This window comes from Bubalus bubalis, chromosome 22 (assembly GCF_019923935.1).
Source record: "Bubalus bubalis isolate 160015118507 breed Murrah chromosome 22, NDDB_SH_1, whole genome shotgun sequence".
In the NCBI taxonomy this organism is placed as follows: Eukaryota; Metazoa; Chordata; class Mammalia; order Artiodactyla; family Bovidae; genus Bubalus; species Bubalus bubalis.
The window spans coordinates 29,706,787-29,724,988 of NC_059178.1; the positions used below are offsets into that span (position 1 = coordinate 29,706,787).

At 40.1% G+C, this 18,202-nt stretch overlaps 1 protein-coding gene across 3 annotated transcripts in view; it reads right to left on the minus strand.

Annotated features, from left to right (window-relative positions):
* Positions 1-18,202, minus strand: part of OSBPL1A (oxysterol binding protein like 1A) — a 228,221-nt gene that overhangs the window by 161,839 nt on the left and 48,180 nt on the right. For all 3 annotated transcript variants that reach the window (XM_025273327.3, XM_044934859.1, XM_025273328.2), the window contains exons 7-12: positions 17,038-17,123; positions 15,762-15,906; positions 4,860-4,921; positions 4,716-4,760; positions 3,791-3,864; positions 3,619-3,682 (exon numbers count right to left, since the gene is read on the minus strand). In XM_025273327.3, coding sequence (XP_025129112.2) covers positions 3,619-3,682; positions 3,791-3,864; positions 4,716-4,760; positions 4,860-4,921; positions 15,762-15,906; positions 17,038-17,123 — 476 coding nt within the window. The remainder of the gene's footprint in view (positions 1-3,618; positions 3,683-3,790; positions 3,865-4,715; positions 4,761-4,859; positions 4,922-15,761; positions 15,907-17,037; positions 17,124-18,202) is intronic.

The window sequence follows — 18,202 nt, forward strand, 5'->3', positions numbered from 1 at the left end:
AAACTGAAAAGGAATATTTTCCAGTTCATTATGTGAGACCAGATAATACCACTGGAGAAATACAAACACCACAGGAGAAATATAAACCAATATCCATCATAAACAAAAAAGCAAAAATTCTTAACAAAGTATTTATGAACAATATATTAAAATGGTAATATATCACAACCTCCTGAGATTTGTCCCAGAAGTGTAAGATTGATTTTAACACCCTAAAGTCTATCAATATAATCATATTAACAAAATGAGTACAACTATATGAGCATTTTGATAATATGGGAAAAAGCATTTAATAAAAGTTCAACAGATTTTCATAATGAGGACTCTCAGTTAACTAGGAAAGGAAAAAGAATTTATTCAACCAGATTAAGGGCTTTATATGTTGAAGCCCTAATCCCCAGTGAAACTACATTTGGAGATAGGGCTTTTATAAGGTTTTAAAAGGGGTAATTAAGGTGAAATGAGATCATAAGGGTGGGATCCTAGTCCAGTATGACTGATGTCCTTAGAAGGAGAGAAAGAGGAAGCAGGGATGCCTGCACACAGAGAAAAAGCCATGTGAGGACACAGCAAGAAGGCTGCCACCTACAAGCCAAGGAGAAATGCCTCAGGAGAAACAGATGCCTCAATGTCAGAGCTAAAACTATAAAATCCTTGTAAGAAAACATGGGAAGAAAGTTTCATGGCCCTGGACTTAGAAGTGGTTTCCTGGATGTGATACCAACAGTCCAAGTGACAAAAGAAAAAAAACATAAATTAGACTACACAAAAAATGAAAACGTCTATGCAAAGAACATTATTAGGAGAGTGAAAAGACAACCTATGAAATTGGAGAAAATATTGCAAATAAAAAAAAATAAATATTAAAAAAAAAATGTTTCTGATAAGGAGATAATGTCTGGAATATACAAAGAACTCCTACAACTCAACACCAACAAGTAAAAAAAAAAAAGCCTGATTAAAAAATGGGCAAGAGAATTAAACGGGCATTTCTCCAAAGACAATATACAAGTGGTCAATAAGTACATGAAAAGATGGTCAATATCACTAATAATCAAGGCAATGAAAATCAAACTATAGTTAGATGCCATTTCATACCTACTAGAATGGCAAAGAAACAAACAAAACCCTCTGAAATAAGTGTTGCAGTGAGGATGTGGAGAAAGTGGAGCAGTGTTGATACGAATGTAAAATGGCGCAGGTGCTATGGAAAACAGTACAGAAGTTCCTTAAAAAATTAAAAATAGAATCACCACATGACCCACCAATTCCACAGAGGTTTACATCCAAAAGAAATGAAAGCACTTGATGAGACATTTTCACACTCATGTTTATAGCAGCATTATTCACAACAGCCAAAAGGTGGAAACAATTCAAACATCCATTAATAGAGGAACAGATAAAGATAATGTGGTCTATACATAACAGTGGAATATTATTCAGCCTTAAGAAAAGAAATCTTGTCACATGCTATAACATGGATGACCCTTGAGGACATGATGCTAAGTGAAATAAACCTGACAATTACTGTATAATTCCACTCAGGTGAGATATCTAAAGTAGTCAAAGCATAGAAACAGAAACTAGAATGGTGGTTGCCGGGGGTGGGGGTATGGGAAATAGAGAGGTGCTCTTGCATGTGTATCAAGTTTCAGTTCTGCAAGATGAGAAAGTTCTAGAGATGTGCTGGACAACAAAGTGAATACAGTTAACACTGCTGCTGCTGCTGAGTCACTCAGTCGTGTCCCACTCTTTGCAACCCCATGGACTGTAGCTCGCCAGGCGCCTCTGTCCATGGGGATTCTCCAGACAGTGGATTGCTACTGGAGTGGGTTGCCATGCCCTCCTCCAGGAGATCTTCCCAATCCAGGGATTGAACCCAGGTCTCCCACATTGCAGGCGGATTCTTTATCAGCTGAGCTACCAGGGAAGCCCAGAGTTAACACTACTGAAATAAGAAGGTAAGCTTTACATTATGTGTATTTTACTATAATTTTTAAAAAAAGAAATTTATAGATGTAAACATCTATATTAGCAAAGAAAAAAGGTCTCAAATCAATAACCTAAGCATCTACCTTTAGAGTCTAGAATGTAAACAGAGCCTGCCTCATAGTCGTCCCTCACCTAATGCCCATTACCTTCAATGGATCCATATGGGTTCATAAATGCAGGCTTTAAGCAGATGTTTACAGAAGAAGCAAAAACTATAAACAAGGTGAAGTGTAACATAGCAGGATCTAAGCAATTCTAAAGAAATTAAAGATCAGGAAATTTTAAAAGGATCAAGGGAACAACTTCTGTCATTTTTTGTTTTAAGGTAGACAAGAATGAGAACGAACCACCACCAAAAAAAGAAAGAGAAAGAACCCAATTGAAGAAAAACCTTTGAGTTCAGTAAATGAATCAAGAGCCGGAACAGATGAGAATGGCTGGGAGGCACCAACAAAAGAGACGTTTAGATGGCTGAGACTAGACAGCACTTCCCTGGCCCTCCGGTCCGATGCAAGGGAGCAAGAGGTGGAGGACACTGAGGGGCCAGGCGTGTAAGGAGGCTGGACTGCAGAGGCAGGTGACTGGGCCTGTGACCTTTCCAGGGTGGTGCTGCTGCTCCCCCAGGAGTGTTCACATAGAGAGCTGGGTGCTGGGGTTTTTGTTGTTTTTGTTTTTAAATGGTGCTATCAGTTTACTTTTAGCTGGGCAGTACGTGGGATCTTAGTTACCCGACCAGGGATCGAACCCACACCCAGTGCAGTGAAAGTACTGGAACTGCAGAGTCTTAGCCTCTGGACTGCCTGGGAGATCCTGAGTCCTATGCTTTAAAAAAAGGGTGCACCACTGTGGCATGCTGACAACCCTAAAGAAAATGAAGCAGCAAGCAAACAAGTGTGTCCAGGCTCCAGTCTTAGACTAATCTCCATGGAGGAAAAACTCTTTTCTCCTGGCTGGTAAAACAGCCAGATGGGATTATGGAGAACCTAAACACCCTGATTTTGATACAGGCTTTAAATTTTACCACCAGAAAAATTTTCATTATCCAGATGTACCCACGTTCAAAGACACACGTACATGCACATATATAGATACCTACATGCATACACATGTGTTAATATATACACATACAAAATGGTAAACCTTCTGTATAAATGTTTTTGGATCATGCTTCTCTTATCCCACAATACACAGACTTTTTGAAAAAGCTGATTATAGTTTTTAAATGGAATTCCACTTTACTTGTTCTCAAGTAAAAACATATGCAGTCATCCCTCTGTATATGTGGGCGACAGATATACAAGTAGAATACCAAAATCTACAGAAGCTCAAGGCCCTTATATAAAATAGCATAGTATCTGCATGCAACTCTGGCTTGCTTTAAATCATCTCCAGAGTATTTATAATACGTATTATAATGCAAACGCTATGTAAATAGTTGCTGGTACATGGCAAATTCAAGTTTTGCTTTTTGGAACTTTCTGGAATTAAGTCACAAATAGGGAGGGCCAAACCGCACACATGCTTTCCACCCCAAGATTTTACAAAGCGGCTTATTCCACTGACTGAGCGCAATCACTTGCAGGACTGAGTTCACAGTTTAAGTAAAAGATGCGTGTGTCATCCTACCGTGCAGACTGCTTGAGTTAGGTGCTTGCATCCCTGGCGATAAGTATTATGGACTGCATCGGGCCTTCAAAATAAATTATCAGGGCAAAAGGAAAAGAGATCAGTGAAAAGTTTTAATCATTCAAAATGTAGATGCTGAAACTCAAGAAGTATTAAAGATCATAATACTTACTGTTTCCTATACCATGAGAGGACTCCATGTTCTAACACTACCCAGAATAACCTCCAGCCAAAAAACCTTGAACTCTAAGGGAAAAATAACAAAGATTTTTCCAAGCTGATACATCTAGATTCAAATGCTTGACTGATAAAAGGTAATTAAGTTATGATAGTTCTATCTGAGCCTTTCATCTTGACAGTACCACTGCACACTCAAAAATGATCAAACGTTACCTAGAAACTGAGTGCAGAAATGAAAACATACCCTACCGAGTGACAGGAACACAAGCAATGCCATATTGGTAAGATCAACAATGAACACAGTTTATAGTTCTGACAATACTGTACTAGGATATTTATAGGGAAATGTGTCAGTTGTGGGCTTCAAAGACAATTTCCTCAAAGTTCTGAAAGAGCTTCTAAAAAAGGAAAATTATCCTAAATTTTATACACTACAAACAGACATGTACATAAATATATAGAAGGAGAACTTTCAAATTTAGAAGAAACGACGTGCTCCAAGATAGTTAATTCTAGAAAATAACTGAACTCTAAAACACAAAGAAATGTTTATAACCAGAAAGATTTTACATGTGTGTTCTGTGACAATTTAAATATTAAATTCCTCCTGAGTCTTCTAAGGTCAATGTTCATAACAAAAATGATAGTGTAATCCTATGCTTAAGAAAAAAACATCCCTCCACTCTGCTCTGTACAAACCTGGCCACCTAACAGTGTCAGACCAACACAAGAGATGGTAAATTGCTACAATCACCGGATGCCTAATCAAGTCCAGCAGTATAATAATGGTTTACATCATAAGATCAAATAATTACTAAATCACATACTTCAGAAAATAATGACAACAAATTTTAACAAGGGATCACCTAAGAAATCTTTTTTCCAGGTATTATAATTAAAAACACATTCCAACCTACCTTCCAGAGAGGACCTTCATATCGTTTCAAAGCTTTGTGTACGATCTATTAAAAAAACACATGTTTTCATTAAAAGCATATCTGTGTGTTTCAAGAACTCAAATTTTTTTCCTACATATACAAATGCAATCCATTACCACATACCTTATTACCAACAAGAACATGTTTCATTTCAGCACCCTGGGCAAGATCAAGAGGCTTCTGATCTGTGTAAAATACAAGAAAGCAAGCCATCAAGAGCTTAATTCTACTATAAAACTGATGCTAAGACAGCACGTAATAATATTTCCTATTCCCTCAACTACGACCCAAATCACCTACCTGAAGTTGCCTTCTCAATTCTTTACAGCCTCTTTTTCAGTAACTATTAAGCCAGCAAATCAAACTAAATTCTGAACACTCTGGATAAGTTCTGTGATTATTCAGGCTTTCTTGCTGAAAGTCAATCCATCAGTTTCCTATTGCTGTTGTAATAAATTACCCCTGCAATGCAGGAGACATAAGAGACATGGGTTCGATCTCTGGGTGGGAAGATTCCCTGGGGGAGGGCACAGCAACCCACTCCAATATTCTTGCCTGGAGAATCCCATGGACAGAGGAGCCTGGCGGGCTACAGTCCGTAGGGTCACACAGAGTCAGACAAGACCGAAGCAACTTAGCACACATGTTGTGGGTTAAAACAATACAAATGATTCCCATACAGCTGGGGAGGTCATGAAGCCACACTCAAGTTTCACTGGGCCAGTAACCAGGTTGCTGGTGGGGCTGCCATCCTCTGGAGACTCTTGGCAAAGAAAGACATCTCTTTCTTTGCCTTTTCCAGAGGTCGCCTACATCCCTTGATTTGTGGTCCCTCCCTCCATCTTCAAAGTGCATCATTCCAACCTCTGTTTACATTTTTTTCTCTCTCAATATTCTGATCCTCCTGCTGCTGCTGCTGTTGCTAAGCCACTTCACTCGTGTCCGACTCTGTGCGACCCCATAGATGGCAGCCCACCAGGCTCCGCCGTCCCTGGGATTCTCCAGGCAAGAACACTGGAGTGGGTTGCCATTTCCTTCTCCAATGCAGGAAAGTGAAAAGTGAAAGTGACGTCACTCAGTCGTGTCTGACTCCTCGAGACCCCATGGACTGCAGCCCACCAGGCTCCTCCGTCCATGGGATTTTCCAGGCAAGAGTACTGGAGTGGGGTGCCATTGCCTTCTCCTGCCTCCTCCCCAAAAGGAAGGACCCTCGTGATTACACTGGGCCTATCTGGAGAATTCAGGATTCTCTCGCTATCTCCAGATACTCAACTAACCACATCACTGGGGGAGCATTATTCAGCTCATCACAGCTGCTCTTAAGCTATCTTGCTGGAGAACAGGTGGCAGAGACAACACACAGACTAAGTCTGTGATGGTCCATAACTGAGGACAAAAGGAAAAAGGGATCACAGAGAATGAAACCAGCAAGGTGCCATGGTAACCTTCTCAAGCTTACACACACAAGCACTCTGTGTTTTGCCAAATGACAAAAACAGAATTTGTGTGTAAATTATTTAATGAATTCTGAAGTGAGCAGAGTACTATGTGAAGGATGCAAAACAATCATCTCATACCCTCAAGAGTTTCCAAATCCTAGAGAAACAAAAGTGAAAGTGGAATCCAACTCTTTGCGACCCCACGGACTGTAACTCACCAGGCTGCTCTGTCCACGGAATTCTCCAGGCAAGAATACTGTAAGTGGGTAGCTATTCCTGTCCAGGGGATCGTCCCCAACCAGGGACTGAACCTGTGTCTCCTGCATTGCAGGCAAATCCTTTACCATCTGAGCCACAAGGGAAGCCCAGAGAAACAAAAGATATTTACAAAAAAAAAAAAAACAAAACCCAGGTCTTTGAAGAAATAACCTATCAGACGGGAACTCTATTTACACAGGAAGTGACACATTCTATCAAATAAACTTTTTCTAAATACCAATCACCTGGTATGTGAAGAACAATTTTTTGTAAAATTGTCTGCTGCTGCTAAGTCATTTCAGTCGTGTCTGACTCCGTGTGACCCCAAAGACGGCAACCCACCAGGCTCCCCCGTCCCTGGGATTCTCCAGGCAAGAACACTGGAGTGGGTTGCCATTTCCTTCCCCAATGCAGGAAAGTGAAAAGTGAAAGGGAAGTCACTCAGTTGTGTCTGACTCTTCATGACCCCATGGACTGCAGCCCACCAGGCTCCTCCATGCATGGGATTTTCCAGGCAAGAGCTGAAGTGGGGTGCCATCACCTTCTCCGGTAAAATTGTCTAATGGGTCTATTATATTACAATATTCCAGGCACTGGGGATTCAGTAGTGAACAAGACAGAAAAAAAATTGGGGGGGGGGAGTGATATAGAAAAAGGGAAAGACAGACAATAAAACGGGATACAGCAAATAATAACCCAAACTATGACAAACCCAGACAACATACTAAAAAGCAGAGACATCACTTTGCTGACAAAGTTCTGTAAACTCAAAGCTATGGTTTTTCCAGGTGTCAAGTATGGCTGTGAGAGTTGGACCATAAAGAAGGCTAAGGGCCGAAGAGCTGATGCTTTTGAACTCTGGTGCTAGAGAAGACTCTTGAGAGTCCCTTGGACAGCAAGGAGATCAAACCAATCAATCCTCAAGGAAATCAATCGTCACTATTCATTGGAAGGACTGATGCTGAAGCTCCAATACTTTGGCCACCTGATGCGAAGAGCCAACTCATTGGAAAGACTGATACTGGGAAAGACTGAGGGCAGGAGGAGGAGGAGGCCATGGAGGATGAGATGGTTGGATGGCATCACTGACTCAATGAATATGAGTTTGAGCAAACTCCCGAAGATAGTGAAGGTTAGAGGAGCCTGGCATGCTGCAGTTCATTGGGTTGCAAAGAGTCAGACAAAACTCAGCAACTAAACCACCACCACCCACACTATGCCAACATTTTTAAGTGAATGTTCTGAAAAAGAATGACTGAGATGCCACTTCAGATTGGAGACTAGAAGAGTGATGGGGAAAGTCCTTCTGAGGGAGGATGTTTAAACTGAAGGGGTCCAGCCTCATGAGAAACCAGGGGAGAGGCCCTGCAAACAGAGGCAACAACTGATGCAAAGGCCCTGAGGTAGGAACAGTTAGGTGGGCAAGAGAGAGGCAGAGGGTGCGAGAAGTCACATCCTGCGAGGGCTTGCTGGTAGGAACAGTTAGGTGGGCAAGAGAGAGGCAGAGGGCGCGAGAAGTCACATCCTGCGAGGGCTTGCTGGTAGGAACAGTTAGGTGGGCAAGAGAGACAGAGGGCGCGAGAAGTCACATCCTGTGAGGGCTTGCTGGTAGGTCAGACCTTTGTGAACCAGTACAAGGAGTCTGGGTTTTAGCCTAAATATGATGGAAAGCCACAGAAAGGTTTTCGCTAAAAGAATAACATGATCTGACTTATGTTTCAAACTCTGTCAAAGTGTGTTAAAAGAACTTTTCAAGAATATCTGGGGAAATGTGGACTTTAGCTATTTGATGATTTTTGAGAAATTATAAAATTATTAACAGGATAGTGCCATTGTGGCTATTTAATAGCTCTATTGAGAGAATTCACACACCATATAATTCACTCACTTAGAGTGTACAATTCAATGGTTTTTAGTATATTCACAGAGTTGTGCAACTATCACATTATTTTTTTTTAAAGGAGACCATATCTTGTAAAAAAGAATTTAAGTATTTATACACAAAATAATATGACATCTGCTGAGTGGTTTATTGATAATGCCTGAGAGAGGATAATTTGTACATCAATTATAGTATTTTTTAAGCTCTGATGATTTCTGTAATAAAAATTAAAAAAAAAAAAAAAGATCACTACAGTGCCTGTGTGGGAAAAGCTTGTAAATGTGGGCAAGAGAAAAGCAAGGATACAAGTTACAAAGCAAAAGTCCAGGTGAAAGATACTAGTCACATACAAACAGCTCATGCAGCTCAACATAAAAAAAAATTTTTTTAATGGGTGGAAGATCTAAATAGACATTTCTCACAGGCCAAGAGGTACATGAAAAGATGCTTAAAATCAGAGAAATGAAAATGAAAACTATAAGAAATCATCTCACACTGGTCAGAATGGCCATCACCATCAAAAATCTACAAACAATAAATGCTGGAGAGGGTATAGAGAAAAAGGAACCATCCTACACTGTTGGTGAGAATATATGTTTGTGCAGTCACTATGGAGAACAATATGGAGGTTCCTTAAAAAACTAAAAACAGACCTACCACGTGATCCAGCAATCCCACTCCTGGGCATGTATCTGGATAAAACCCATAACTCAAAAAGATAAACGCACCCCAGTGTCCACTGCAGCCCTAGTTACAACAGCCAGGACATGGAAGCAACCTAAATGTCCATCCACAGAGGAATGGATAAAGATGTGGTACATATACTACTCAGCCACAAATAAAGAATGAAATAATGCCCTTTGCAGTGACATGGATGGTCCTAGAGATTGTCATACTGAGTGAAATAAGTCAAAGACAAAAATTATATGACGTTGTTTATATGTGAAATTTAAAAAAAAAATGGTACAAATGAACTTATAAAACAGAAATAGTCACAGGTATAGAAAACAAATTTATGGTCACCAGTTCAGTTCAGTTGCTCAGTCGTGTCTGACTTCTCTGCAACCCCATGAACTGCAGCACACCAGGCCTCCCTGTCCATCACCATCTCCCGGAGTTCACTCAAACTCACATCCATCGAGTCGGTGATGCCATCCAGCCATCTCATCCTCTGTCGTCCCCTTCTCCTCCTGCCCCCAATCCCTCCCAGCATCAGAGTCTTTTCCAATGAGTCAACTCTTTGCATGAGGTGACCAAAGTACTGGAGTTTTAGCTTTAGCATCATTCCTTCCAAAGAACACCCAAGACTGATCTCCTTCAGAATGGACTGGTTGGATGTCCTTGCAGCCCAAGGGACTCTCAAGAGTCTTTTCCAACACCACAGCTCAAAAGCATCAATTCTTCGGTGCTCAGGGCGGGTACACTGGGGGACTGGGATTGACATACTCACATTGCTAGAGATAGATAACTAATAATCTACTGTAGAGCACAGGGAACTCTACACAATACTCTGTAGTGACCTATATGATAAAAGAATCTAAAAATGAGTTGATATATGGGTATGTATACCTGATTCACTTTGCTGTACAGCAGAAACTAAAACATTACAGATCAACCATACTACAATAAAGACTGATTTTAAAAAAGAGATACTGGTGGCTTGAACTAGAGAGTTAGTAGCAAAATGGAGACATCAGTAGGTATGGAGAAAAGTACCTGGGTTTGAGATTTATTTTTGAGGTAGATTTATCAGACTGCTGATGGATAAAACTTAGACTGGCCACAGATTACTTTCTTGAGAAAAAACTTTTTAAAATGTTAACTGAGCAACTGATAATCACTTTAGGTTTTCTAGCCAGCACATACGAGGATGTCTTCTGAAAAGCTCTGGCAACTTGTTATTTTTATTCCATCTACAGAGCACTTTTGAGAAACTATTCCTTTAGGTAGAGAGAAAGACAATGTGATTTCTTTCACAGAATTCTGTCCTAACACCAAAAATAAATTCTGAACTCATGCCAACCAGTTGAAATCCCATACAGAGCCCTCATTTCCGGATTCAATGTCCACAGTACCTAGCACATCATGAGAATTTAATAAAATGTTTTTTGAACTGAATGAAATAGCTTTCTTTCCTGGTTGGGCACCATAACCAGCTATTTCAGAATTGCACCACCTTTTATCAACCACAACAAAATAAAGTAAAAAACAGGAATGATCCTGTTTTTAAATTTTTGCATGATACAGACTTGGCCCTTAATGGGAAAACCAAATACAAATGTCAACACGCCTCAAATTAATTTACAAAGAATGCAATCTCAATTAGGGGCCAACAGCATTTTTACTAAGAACCTAAGAAAATTAAAGCCATTTGGAAAAACAATTGAGGAAAGACTGTCAAGGAAAATCCTCAACAAAGAATAGTACGGGGAAAGATTACCAGCTAATAAAACCTTAGACAAACAAACATTAAAAGTGCTACACTGGTGAAGGAAGGTGAGAGATGAGGCAATGAGTGAGTACAGAGAACACACAGTCAGTGCTTCAGGTGGATGAGAAAGGGGTAACAGAGCAATGGAAGAGGAAGGGATGGACGCTTTGATGAAGGCTTCAGAGGCAAGTGATTAGCAAGTTGAGGGTCTCACATCCTAAGTACATGCTCACATCACCTTTTCTGCTCAAAACCCTCCACACTGGCCAGCAGGGCTGAGCCTCTGGCTATTGTCTGGAGGTACCACTCTCCCTGATGAGCACCTTCTAGGCACCCAGGCAGCTCTCTTCCTCAAATATGCCAAGTGCCCGCCTACCCTGAGCTTTCACACTGGCCTCTCCTCTGCTTTCACTGCTCTTCTGCTTGAATCCCTCACCAGGGCTCCCTCCCGTCCTCGGTCTGGCTCTCTGCTCAAGGTCACTTCAGAGTGACCTTCCCTTCCCTCCCTGCTTCCCAAAACAACAGCCTCACTGACTCACCCTCTACTCCCTTTGGCCTGTTGTATTTTTCCGCACATCACTGCCCGACACTGAACGTAGTTTTTGCTTTGTCTGTCTCCTCCCACCAGAACACAAGCTCCAAGAGCGTGGAGACAGACTTTGTTCACTTTTGGGTCGCCAGTAACTACCACAGCAGAGGCTCGGCATGTGTTGAATAAACGTGCCTCAGACACACTAGGGGAGAACAGAATCAGATATACCCCAACTGCTACCTAAGCTTAGTGGTTTTAGAAGAAATCAAAGAGGAGGACCAACAAGTTTGACTTAAAACATCTTTGTTTTAAAAGACTTGGAAAATTTAGTCATAAAAAATACAGAAATTATCATTGTTCTTATCACTGAAGGTTTGGGGCTATGGAGCACATTATATTCACACAAAATACTACGCAGAAGGCGAGCTATGAAGACCATGCTTCCAAGAATAACATGGAAAACTGCCGATGCTTAATATAAGTAGGTTTTTAATATGTCAACTCTACTTACAACCCATAAACTAGAAAGAATGGAATACTCGCTTAGGTGTTTGCCGGCCCATACTTATCACCATCCTCTGGGCACCCCCTGCCCTTTCTACACCCCCCAGGGGAAGACCCCAGCCACTGTGTTTGTTCCTCCACCCCAGCTCCTATGGACTGCACCAACGGTGGACACCTAACACAAGTGGGCGCCATCACACCACCTCCCACTTAAAACTGAGGCTAACGGATAATGATCCACTGAATGTAGCTGCCAGGCAGCCATCTTCCCTCACCTACACCGGAAAACAAAAGAGCTCATCTGCTAAGAGACAGAAATGAGGGGCCACACAGTGAAGAGAGACACGCATACCATGAGTGGCAGCCCCCTTGGGGCCTAACAGCATCCTGTTTCCTGATTCCATGCCCTCTGATGGTGAACAGCATTTCCTGTTTTGAAATACAGCGAGATACCTCTGTATTCTTATATTAATAATATATGATCCTTCTTTTGCTTACACTCTCGAGTTGGTATCTATCATTTAAAATTTTAAAAATCTAGTCTACCATAGAATAGTGACTAAAACCTAAATCTTTGGATGTTTGGGTAGAGGTGATTATTTTTCAGTGTCTTCATTTTCCTCATTTTGGCCACAAAAAAGAAGCCTGCTTTGAAACTTTAAAAAATGCTCAAAAATAGGTATGAGAATAAATTCGAATGGTATATAATATGCCAAAATACCAGAGGCTGTATTGTAGTAATTTATGTTCTGTCTCTATTTTTAAAACTTCCTAAAATGCAGACACTTATGCAGACACATTACTCTTATGGTAGTAGAATAAGAAAAACTCTTATTTTTTAAAAAATAAAAAATTTTTTTTAAAAATTATTTTTTTCTTACTCTTATGGTAAGAAAAAAATACTTTCTCAAAAACCACCATCTTAACTTTTATCAAGAACACATTAACATCTTTTAACAGGCATGCTGAACTTTCCAAGTATCTGCATCCACCTTCCATTACTTTTAGAAGTTTACCCTTCAATCCTTCTGTAAACTGCTACTAACTTTCAAAGGTAATCATGATGATTCTTCCCCACTTCCAGCTTTATTATTTTGTTTTCATTTTTTTGAGGACACAAATTGGTAGTATCATCATTCTCAAGCATGAGTTTCCACTTTTATTATATAGGAATGTACCCATGAAGTGTTTTAAAAAATTTTTTTTCTTTTTATTTGTCTATTTGGTTGCACTGGGTCTCAGTTGCAGCACGTGGACTCTTAGCTGTGGCATGCAGGTCTAATTCCCCATCCAGGGATCGCCCCCTACATTGGGACCACAGAGAGTCTTAGCCACTAGACCACCAGGGAAGTCCCCCATGAAGGGCTTTTACATGTTCAGTACGGTGTTAATACTGAAATAATGGCTTATCTATTATGCTACAACTTCCTTTCTTTGCTCATTGTTTTATTTATCCACATTGATATAAGCAGCCCCTGTTCTATCGATTTTAGTATTACTGCAAGTATTAAAGCAAACGTCAGCTGATTTGAGCTGTTAGGCTTATGTCCACCTTTTTAATATTTTAGATAGAGCTGAAATAAACATCATGGTACATACTCCCTGTATTTATGTGAATGCACTTTTTTTCATGGAAATGAATTTTAAGTTCTATACCTCTATATCGATCTTTTAGTAATGTGATTTTTGCCATCTATGTATCTTTGGTGAAATGGCTGAAACTTTTCAGAATTGGGTTATCTTCCTCTTAGAGTTATAAAGGTTCTGTATATATCCTAGATAGAGGTTCATTGTTGTGTATGTTTTGCCAATATTTCCTCCCATAAAATAACTTGCATTTTCATAACAGTGCCTATCGAAGAGGAAAATGTTCTAATTTTAATAAAGTCCAATTTATCAATATTTTATCACTCATACTTTTTGTGTCATATTTAAGAAATCTTTGCAAAACCCAAGATAACTAAAATTTTCTCCTGCATTTTGTACTACAGTTTTATGGTTTTAACTCTTATGTTCATGTCTTTGATCCATCTAGATCTAACTTTTACACATGATCCCCAAATTTGTATCTCTACCCAGATCCCTCCCCCCTAGACTCAAAGTTCTTTTTCTAACTCTATCATGTGGATTACATAATAGTATTTTAAAATTGTAATGTCTTAAAAACCGAGCCCCTAATTCTTAGCATCTGCTCACCTGCCCCTCCTACAGTCGTCCCCTTCTCAGGAACTGTAAATTCCAGTCCTCCAGGTCCACAAAAGGGGATGTGGAGCAGCCCTACTGGGATGTCCCTCCACTGAATACCCAAGACATACTCTGCAGCTTCTCTTAAGGTTACCCGACTGTCGTCGACACTGTCCTGGGTGTATAAGTCTATCCTCCTTATTTGAGAACTCCACATTTACAAACTTGCCTATTGTTAAAATTTACTTATCACCAATCAATACTCATGGCAATTTTCTGGTCATTCACAGACACATCCAGATTAATAAAAAATTGGAGTCTTCTGCCCACCTCTCCATGTTTCTACCCATCATGAACCCTGTATATTTGCCATTTTACTGCCTTTTTTCATACACAAACTAGGTGCCTTCGAAGGCTGATTATATAAACTTTTTTTTTTAAGAGAAAAAAATGTGAGTCTTCTGATGCTTTAGTTCCCTGAAGTGGAAAGGCTGATGCTCTGCCCTCTTGTCTCAACTCTCACACTGTAAACAAGCGTCCCCGTCACAGTCTACCTAGGGCCGCATTTTTCACCTTTCTTGCTTGTTTCTGGTGATTTCACTGTTGAAACTGGCCCCCACGCACGGTGTGAAGTGCTGTCTAGTGCTCATAAGCTCAAGAAGCCTCTGACACGCCTTCCACATAGAAGACATGTTACAGGATCCCAGTTCAGGCTTGAGATACGATGTTCCTGGTAGTGAGCTCAATGTTAATCATCAATCATCAATAATGTACATTAAACAAGGTGTTTTTACACAGAGGCTAAAACAAGGTTACGTGCGATCTGTGGATGGAATGCTGTGACCAAAGGCTCATAGGAGCCTCACTCTGTATTTCCCTTATGAGCAATGGTTCAGTATCCATTAATTCAGAGGTCCCAGCAACACTGTATTAATAGAACAAAACTACCACAAATAATAAGAACCTATATTCTGGGGCTCCAAAATCACTGCAGATGGTGACTGCAGCCAGGAAATTAAAAGACGCTTGCTCCTGGGATGGAAAGTTATGACCAACCTAGACAGCATATTAAAATGCAGAGACATGACTTTGCCAAGGTCCGTCTAGTCAAGGCTATGGTTTTTCCTGTGGTCATGTATGGATGTGAGAGTTGGATTGTGAAGAAAGCTGAGCGCTGAAGAATTGATGCTTTTGAACTGTGGTGTTGGAGAAGACTCCTGAGAGTCTCTTGGACTGCAAGGAGACCCAACCAGTCCATCCTAAAGGAGACCAGTCCTGGGTGTTCATTGGAAGGACTGATGTTGGGGCTGAAACTCCAATACTCTGGCCACCTCACGCGAAGAGTTGACTCATTGGATAAGACCCTGATGCTGGAAAGGATTGAGGGCAGGAGGAGAAGGGGACGACAGAGGATGAGATGGCTGGATGGCATCACCGACTCAATGGACTTGAGTTTGAGTGAACTCTGGGAGTTGGAGATGGACAGGAAGGCCTGGTGTGCTGCGATTCATGGGGTCACAAAGAGTTGGACACAACTGAGCGACTGAACTGAACTTTCCTCCCCTTGAGAGTAGGAATCAGATTTTAAGCCATCTTTAGTGCCTCAGGTGAAATAGGCATTATTAAACATTTAGGTCTTAACTGGGAAGTAAATCAATAAATTTTTTCTTTTGTATAAATGCCTTGACTTCAAAATTCAACAGTTTAACACAGGCTGTATACTAAAACAAAACGCTTTTTTTTTTTTTTTTATAACTTCAAAATGACCATCAATGGTTATCACCAACATGCTTACCATTCCTGTTCTTCAGATTAGGGTCTGCTCCACTTTTTAGAAGCTTTAAGGCACATTGTTTATGAGCCCGGTAAGCGGCACAGTGCAAGGGTGTGTTGCCTAACTGATCCGAACAGTTAACATCAGGAGGATTCGGCCGGTTGAGCTAACAATTAACAATTGAAGAGATGCAATGTGAATTATATGCCGAAGACAGACTTTCTTCCATAAAACCACATAACCGATAATTCAGGTGGACCCTCCCGCTCCTGAGCCTGGGCACAGCTGGGCTCCCTAGCATCTTGACTGTCAGTGGCTTCCTGCTCAGAAAAGCAGTGAACCCACATCACCCTGCATGCTCCCCTCAAGCTGCCATGGGGTCTCAGGTCCCACACTTCCCTGACCACAGACACCACACACCAAGCCGGGGCACTGGGATTCCATGAAGATCCGCTCGCTCCCACCAGTCTTGCAATTCACACTTGCGACAACAGATTACAAACTGGTCTACCAGAGACAGCCATTCACAAGAGTTAAAACCATAAATGTTAAATGTGTAAATGTTAAAGGGCTACTGAATTTGTTGTTCCCGGTTGACTCCTTTAAAAACAATTCTTTACAGTCTCCATTTCAGAACGTTTATAAAAAACATTTTAGGCCCCATACTTGGAAACCAGAGAAGCTTTTTCAAACAAGATGAAATAACTTTAAGGTAAACAGCCATGCTTCAGTCTTGAATTTAGAACACATTCAGAGTTTTGTGTCTAATGAGACTGTTTTCAGGAAATGGAAACTGGAAAGTAGGTCTCCTAAGGAGAAAAAATAAAATGGGTAAAGTTTTCAGCCTGTTCTAACATGATATAAATATTTCAAAACTAATGTCCCTTGTCTGTATGTTAATTTCTGGAAGTACAGCACACCTTTCAGAAGTAATTACTCATCAAAATTAAAGAAAGACATTCCCTTATAGGATTCAATACATTACACATCAATTTTAAATTGGCTTAATCATTAAAAAAAAAAACTATCCTTACATTAAATGCTTACCTCGAAAAACCAGATTCTTAACCATTAGGTTTTCAGTAGAAAGTGAAGTAAATCAGAGAAAAACACCATCATGTAAAATGAATCCTGCTTAAAGTATCACCAGACTGTGTTTTTAGATATTTAAAGACTTCTGTTCTATTACTCTGATCTTGAGTATTTTGGTCCCACAGTTTGTCTACGATATGAACTCAACTTTAGATTGAAAATTTCCCACAGCATAAAGAAATAACACATTTTTTTTTTTTTTTACCAGAGCTGTAAGTTCTGCTGTTCTGCCTTCTCTTGCTGCTGCTAAAAGTAATTCTTCAAGCTTTCTTTGTTGAGTCCTTTCTACAGCTGCAAAAGGAGAAGTACATATTACTCTACTTCTAGGCTGGATCCTATTAGCAAATTTATCACAGAGATGTATAAAGAATAAAGGGATCGTGGTGAGAAAAGTCACAATGTTTTGAATTGTAATTCAAATGCTGTGAGACTTCATTATTATTCTCACTGCTTCAGATTCAGATTACAGAGCTGAACTTCCCTCACGTTCAGATGAATTTATGTTTTCAATTCAGAGGTCTTTAAGTATGTTACTCACTACAATACCCATCACAGATAATTATGAATTATTTTTTATGCTGAAATATTATTATTTATGTGCCTTGGAAAGACAGATTAAGTGGGGAGAGGCGCTCATATCTTCCAGAACTTTAGAATGTGAAAAGTAATAAGAAACAGTGTTAATAGGAACACTGTTGTTGTTGCTGTTCAGTCGCTAAGTCGTGTCCAACTCTTTGCAACCCCATGGACTGCACCAAGCCAGGCTTCCCTGTCCTTCACTGTCTCCTGGAGTTTGCTCATACTCATGTCCACTAAGACATACAAACCATATAAATATATTTAGGTTTATATATAAAGTCCATATTTTTATAAGAATATTTTATGTCCTTAACAAATACTATAGCATTTACTACATGCCAAATACCTTTCAAAACACTTAAAAAATATTAACTCACTAAATCTGTGTAGCTACTCTTTGAAGCATTACTATTTTCCCAATTTTATAGGTGAAGAAACTGAGGCAGAAACTTAACCTAAGTCACAGTCAGGACATGGAGGAGCTGGGACTTGAACTTGGGCAGGTGGGTTTCAGAGTACCTGCTCTTACCGTTAGTCTGTGCTCCTCATACTTGCAGGGAATGAGAGCAATCTAAGAGAGTGGAATATGTAAAAAGGTCTCATTTCTACTATATCTAGGTTTTGTTCTGGCTTCCAGAAAAGCAGCAATTTCGTAGAAAGGTTAGCAATAATCCCCCTTAAAATATGTGTATAATGTCCTGTGCAAAGACTGCAGGGGAGGAATATAAAAGTTTCCCAGGTCTTCCTGATAAATAATGAACATTTATTAATAGTTAGTAATTACTATGCAC